Raw genomic sequence first — 6,634 nt, forward strand, 5'->3', positions numbered from 1 at the left:
TCCAAATCTGAGTTTTCCACCCCAAAATAAAAAAACAAAAAACTCCACACGTGCAAATGTTACCAAAGTCAAATAAAAGAGAATAAACGATGCGATATTGGATTTTATTCCGGGTTTTTTTTTCTTCAGTCTTTCTCTGGGGATTTGGGATTGTGGGGTGGAACCGGCCTGGACAGGTTTGGTGTTGGAAATGGGATTTTTGAGGGAAAGATGCTCAATTTTGAGGGGAAAATGTTCATTTGTGAGGGGAAAATTATCATTTTTGTGGGAAAAATGCTAATTATTGAAGGAAAGTGCTAATTTTTGGAGGGAAAATGCTGATTTGTGAGGGAAAACTGCTGATTTCTGTGGAGGAAAAGTGTTCATTTTTGAGGGAAAACCACTCCTTTCTGAGGGGAAAATTATCATTTTTGAGGGAAAAATGCTCATGTCTGAGGGGAAAATTATCATTTTTGTGGGGAAAATGCTAATTCTTGAAGAGAAAGTGCTAATTTTTGGAGGGAGAATGCTGATTTTTGAGGGGAAAATGCTCATTTTTTGAGGAGAAAATGCTCATTTCTAAGGGGAAAATGTTAATTTTTGTGGGGAAAATGCTCATTTTTGAGGGGAAATGGTGATTTTTAGGGGAAAAACCCCCAAATTTTGAAGGGAATAACCCTCAATATTAAGGAAAACCACCCCTCATTTTGAGGGAAAATATTGAGGGAAAAAAACGCGTTTTGAGGTAAAACCCCTGTATTTTACAGGAGTAAAAATCTCATTTTGTAGGAAAGACTCCCTCTTTTTAAGGGAAAAATCCTAATTTTAGGCTTTTAAATCAGTTTTCCGCTTGGAGGCGGGAGTCAAAAGTTTTCCCAATCCACAGCAGGGATTTAAAAACCGCCGAGACGCGCGGGAGGTTTATTTAATTTTTTTATTTTGTATCTTTTACGCTACAATATAAAAATATTTTATATTTTTACTTGAAAGGAAAGTCTCCGGAGGAGCTTGGGATTGCAACAAAATTACTGTTAAAGGCTTGGATAAGCGGAAATTGACGAAAAAAAAATGTGGTGTTTTTATTTCCAATAAATTTGAGGCGGGGAGGGAGCGAACCCCGCGGCGGCGCAAAATGGCGGCCGGCGGCCGGCCTACAACTCCCATGATGTCCCAACAACGAGGAACTACAATTCCCGTCGTGCCTCGCGCTGCGGTGGGCGTGGCCTGAGAGCTTCCCTATAAATAGGCCCCACCGGCCCGAGCGCGCCCCTCTCGGCCGCCGCCATCTTGGTGCCTTCCTCGGCCGCCGGCTCCATCCGCCGCCATCCGCCTCCATCCGCCATCCCCCGCCCGCCGGGACTGAGCGGGACCCCGTAGAACCGCCATGAGGGCCAAGGTGAGCGGCGGGGGGCGGCGCCGGGGCGGCCGATGGCGCCTCAGGAGCGGCCGGGCTTGCATGGAGGGGATGGGGGGAGGCTGCGGCCTGGATGAGCCCCGGGGGCGGTGAGGGGAACCGGGGAACGGGAGGGGTCCCTGGGTTAGAGAACGGGAGGTCCCGGTGAGGGGAACCGGGGAACGGAGGGGAATCCCTGGGTTAGAGAACGGGGGGGTCCCGGTGAGGGGAACCGGGAAACGGGAGGGGTCCCAGTGTAGGGTTGGGGGATCTATGGGGGTGTCTCTGCTGGAGGAAATGTGAGGGGAAACTGGGAGAACTGGGAGAGAGAAGCCGATGTGGGACTGGGGGGAACTGGAGGCACTGGGGGGAGCTGAACCAGTTTGGGACTGGGAGTAGTGAGAGACAAACCAGTCCGGAACTGCGGCAGTGAGAGTTAAACCGGTCTGCAACTGGGGTTACTGGGAGGGAGAAACCAGTCTGGGACTGGGTCGCTGGGGAACCAAACTGGTGTGGGACTGGGCGCACTGAGGGAAATAAACCGGTACAGAACCGGGGACACTGGTGGGAACTGGGAGCACTGGGAAAAAAGTAAACCAGTGTGGCACTGGGAGAGCCAAACCAGTGGGACTGGGAGAAATAAACCAGTACGGGACTGGTGGGGACTGGGGACACTGGAGGGAATAAACCAGTACGGGACTGGGGGCACGGGGGAAACCGGGGAGCAGTGGTTGCACTGGGAGTACTGGGATCATAAGTGGGTACTAGGGGGCACTGGGAGCACTGGTGGGCACTGGGAGCACTGGGGGAGGATTAGTGGATACTGGGGGACACTGGGAGCACTGGTGGGCACCGGGGAGCAATGGCTGCACTGGGAGTACTGGGGGGGCGCAGGTGGGCACTGGTGGGTACTGGTTACACTGATGGGTACTGGGAGCACTGGGGGGCACTGGTGGGTACTGGGATTATTGGGGGGCACTGGTTGCACTGGGAGTTCCGGTGTCACAGGTGGGCACTGGGGGGCATTGGGTACTGGTTCTACTGGAGGGCACTGGGACCACAGGTGGGCCCTGAGAGCACTGGTTGTACTGGGAGGCACTGGGAGCATAGGTGGGCACTGGTGGGCACTGGTTACACAGGTGGGCACTGGTTACACAGGTGGGCACTGGTTATACTGGGGCATACTGGTTATATTGGTGGGCACTGGTTACACTGGTGGGCACTGGTTATACTGGGACATACTGGTTACACTGGTGGGCACTGGTTATACTGGGACATACTGGTTACACTGGTGGGCACTGGTTATACTGGGGCATACCGGTTATATTGGTGGGCACTGGTTTGTACTGGTGGCGCTGGGATCGCTGCCCTCTCTCACTCCCTCCCCTCTCTCTCTCCCCGCAGTGGCGCAAGAAGCGAATGCGCAGGTACGTGAGAGCTGCGGGCCGGCCCCTCCGCACCGGGGGGGGCTCCCGGTGCCTCCCAGCCCCGGTGCCCCCCCCCGGTTCCCTCCCGGTGCCCCCCCGGGGTGGTGACACCGCCCCCGCTCTGTCCGCAGGCTGAAGCGCAAGAGGAGGAAGATGAGGCAGAGGTCCAAGTAACGGCCCCCAGCGCGGGGACGCGCCCCGGTCCGCCCGGTGCCCCCTCCCGGTGCCGGCCCGGTGCTGTCCCGGTGCCGCGGGGGGGCCCCGCCGGGCCGGCCCGTTCTTTGCTTTGCGGCGGCCGCCGTGCCGTGAATAAAAGCTGTTGTTGCTTACACGTGTGGGGGCTCTGTCGGTGACCCGGGCGGGGGGCGGGTCGGAGTTTCGCCGGTAACCGGGGAGCAGCGTGGAGGTCCCGCCGGTAACGGGGCTGGAGATGGAACCGGGGATCCACCGGTAACGGGGCTGGGGGGACTTCAAAAAACAAGAGACGGTGAGAACCGGGGGTTTCTTCAGTGTGGCCGGGGAGCGGCACCGGGAATCCTCCGGTAACGGGGCAGGGCGGTGAGACCGGGGAGGAGAATTCCCCGGGAGCAGAGCGACAGCGTTGATACCTCCGGTAACGGAGCGGGGTGAGGAATCCTCGGTAACGGCGCCGTGAGCAGGCCCGGGCTCGCTCCGAGCCCACCGGGCCCGGGAAGTTCCGGGATCACCCACTCCGTAACGGCGCGACGACGTCTCCCGCCGATGACGTCACGGCGTGACGCATTTCCGGCGCGCCGCGCGCTCCCGGCTCCTTCCGGGCCGCCCCGGAAGCGGCACCGAGCGGGTCCCGCCCGCCGCCGGCACCGGCCGCGCGTTGGTGGCGCCGGAGGCCCCGCGGGGAGGCCGCGAGCCGGTGAGTGCCGGGCCGGGCGGGGGAGGCCGCGCTCCGCCCTCCGCCAGGCCCCGCCGCTCCCGGTGCGCTCCGTGCCCGTCCCGGTGCGGCTCGCGGGGCTGTCACGGGACGCGCCGGGGTTTCCCCCGCGGTTCGGCCGTGCTGGCGGGCACCGGGGTTGCGGAGGGGGATCCCCGGCCGTGCTGCCCCGGTACCGGCCCCGCCGCAACCTCGGTGCCCCCCGGTATCCTCCCGTTCCTCCCTTCTGCCCTTCCCGCCGGTACCGGGGGCACTCCCGGTCCTTCCCTCTCTCCCTCCCTTCCGTGCTCGCGGGGCCCCTCCCGGTCCCTCCCTCGGTGCCCGGGGCTGGGTGAATCCCCCTCTCCCCCCTTCCCGGTGTCCCTCCCGGTTCTTCCTTCATCCCCTTCCTCCTCCTCATCCCCTTCCTGCTCCGTCCCTCCCTCCCGGTGCCCCGGGGTGGGATTTGCCCCATTCCCGGTCGCTCCCTCCCTCACCCCGTCCCTCCCTGTGATCTGGGGTGCGACTCCCCCCATTCCCCGTCCCTCCCTCAGGTGACCCCTCCCGGTACCCCGGGGTGGGTGTGAACCCTCTCCCCATCAGCACCGGGGTCACTCCCGGTCCCTCCCTCCCTCTCTCCCTCCCGGTACCCCGGGGTGGCACTCGTCCCATCCCCTGTCCCCCATTCCTGGTCTCTCCTTCCTTCAGTGACCCCTTGGGGTGGGACTCCCCCCATTCCTTCCCTCCCTCACCCCGTCCCTCCCTCTCTCTTTGTGCCCTGGGGTTTGAGTCCCCCCATTTCTGCTCCTTCCCTCCCTCACCCCGTCCCCCTCCCTTCTCTGGTGACCCCTCAGCGTGGGATTTACCCCATTCCCTGTCCCTCCCTCCGTCCCCCTGTCCCCCCATCCCTCCTGGTGACCCCTCAGGCTGGGACTCCCCCATTCTTGATGCCTCTCCTGTTCCCTCTCTCCCTCCCTCCCTCCCCCCATCCCTCCCTCCTCCAGTGACCCCTCTGGGTGCCCTGGGGTGGCATTTGCCCCATTCCCTGTCCCTCCCTCTCTCCTGGTGACCCCTCGGGCTGGCGCTCCCCCGTCCCTGACCGCTCCCTCGCCGTCCGCAGCCCTCGCGGTGCCCGCGCCATGCCGGACCGGGACGGTTACCCCGCCGGCACCGGCGCCGGCCCCGGCGGCGTCAGCAGCGGCGACGAATCCTCGTCCGCCCTCCCCGACGACGACATCTGCCGCGACTTCCTGCGCAACGTCTGCAAGCGCGGCAAGCGCTGCCGCTTCCGGCACCCCGACATCTCCGAGGTCACCAACCTGGGCGTGCGCAAGAACGAGTTCATCTTCTGCCACGACTTCCAGAACAAGGAGTGCGTGCGCCTCAACTGCCGCTTCATCCACGGCACCAAGGAGGACGAGGACTGCTACAAGAAAACCGGCGAGCTGCCGCCGCGCCTGCGCCAGAAAGTGGCGGCCGGGCTGGGGCTGTCGCCGGCGGATCTGCCCAACAGCAAAGAGGAGGTGCCGATCTGCAGGGATTTCCTCAAGGGGGACTGCCAGCGCGGCGCCAAGTGTAAATTCCAGCATTTGCAGCGGGATTACGAGTACGAGGCGCGGGGGAGGGAGCAGGGCCGGCGCTACGAGCCCTTCGACGGCCTCTACGAGCCCGACGAGCCGGTGCTGAAGCGGCGCCGAGCCGAGGGGCTCTACGAGAGCTACGAGTACGGCTTCGCCAGCCCGCGCGCCGTGGAGTACCGGCTGCTGGAGGAGGAGAACGTGCTGCTCAGGAAACGCGTGGAGGACCTCAAGAAGCAGGTCAACAACCTGCTGGCCACCAACGAGGTGCTGCTGGAGCAGAACGCCCAGTTCCGCAACCAGGCCAAGGTGATGACGCTGAGCTCCACGGCCACGGCCAGCGAGCAGCCGCTGGCGCCCACGGTGACCAACTACAACCACAGCATCGCCCAGACTCACACCACGCTCAGCAGCCAGGCCCTGCAGCCCCGCCCGGTCACCCAGCAGGATTTGGTGGCGCCGGCGGGCGCTCAGGCCGCGCCTCCCGCCAACGGGGCCCCGTTGAACCCCGAGATCGCGCCGCTGTCGGCGGCGGCGGCGCTGGCGCAGACCATCGCGCAGGGCATGGCGCCGCCGCCCGTGTCCATGGCGCCCGTGGCCGTGTCGGTGGCGCCGGTGGCCGTGAGCATGGCGCAGCCGCTCGGCGGCATCACCATGAGCCACGCCACCACGCCCATGGTCACCTACCCCATCGCCTCGCAGAGCATGAGGATAACGGCCATGCCGCACTGACCGCGCCCCCGGTACCGGCGGGAGGCTCGCGGTGAACCCGGGGGTGGCGGGATGAGGATGGACGGACACACGGACGGACGCACGGACGGTGTGGGATGTGCCGCCCCCCTCATCCCGGTGCGACCCCCGGAACCAGGGGGTGGCGGGATGAGGACGGACGGACGCACGGACGGTGTGGGATGTGCGACCCCTCCCATATCCCGGTGGGCGGACTGAGCACCGGGAGTGGGTGGTACCGGAGGTGGTACCGGGTGGTACCTGTAATGTTTTCGGCTATTAAAATAACAAAAAAAAAGCCCAAAACCGCGCGGGACGGGCTGTGCCGGTAGCGGCGGGGAGCGGGTGGGACACCGGAACGGGAAACCGGGACTGGAACCGGGAAACCGCGGTGGGGAAACCGGGACCGGGATGGGGCACGCAGGGCCGTGACATGGCCACGCCCCTCGCATAAACCACGCCCATCACATAGACCACGCCCACTTAGTAAATAAAGGCGTGGTCAAGCTGCTTGAGCGCGGGGGCGTGGCCAAGAATTGGCGGCCGTCCATGATTGATGCATGAGGGCGTGGCCAGGGCGCGGCGCTCAGTGGGCGGGGCCAGCAGCTGGCAGGCGTCCAATGGGCGGTCCGTGCGTGTT

The 6,634-nt window shown here is 63.1% G+C and overlaps 1 protein-coding gene and 1 long non-coding RNA gene across 2 annotated transcripts; both read left to right on the forward strand.

Moving 5' to 3' along the window:
- Positions 1-1,236: 1,236 nt before the first annotated feature.
- On the forward strand, positions 1,237-3,130 carry LOC128949691 (uncharacterized). The gene is made up of 3 exons (XR_008484227.1): positions 1,237-1,375; positions 2,777-2,799; positions 2,931-3,130. It is a non-coding gene; the product is annotated as an uncharacterized LOC128949691 (long non-coding RNA).
- A 1,680-nt stretch (positions 3,131-4,810) lies between these two features.
- On the forward strand, positions 4,811-6,164 carry ZC3H10 (zinc finger CCCH-type containing 10). Its single transcript, XM_054294602.1, has one exon. It carries the CDS (start codon positions 4,828-4,830, stop codon positions 5,995-5,997), a length of 1,170 nt encoding a protein of 389 aa, XP_054150577.1. The 5' UTR covers positions 4,811-4,827; the 3' UTR covers positions 5,998-6,164.
- Positions 6,165-6,634: the final 470 nt, after the last annotated feature.

Source organism: Melozone crissalis, unplaced genomic scaffold (genome assembly GCF_028551555.1).
Source record: "Melozone crissalis strain CALT ecotype California unplaced genomic scaffold, PUWL_Pcris_2 ptg000267l_1, whole genome shotgun sequence".
In the NCBI taxonomy this organism is placed as follows: domain Eukaryota; kingdom Metazoa; phylum Chordata; class Aves; order Passeriformes; family Passerellidae; genus Melozone; species Melozone crissalis.

Excerpts from the sequence above, each read along its gene's own strand:
- ZC3H10 (XM_054294602.1), top strand. The coding sequence starts at position 4,828 with ATGCCGGACCGGGACGGTTACCCCGCCGGCACCGGCGCCGGCCCCGGC.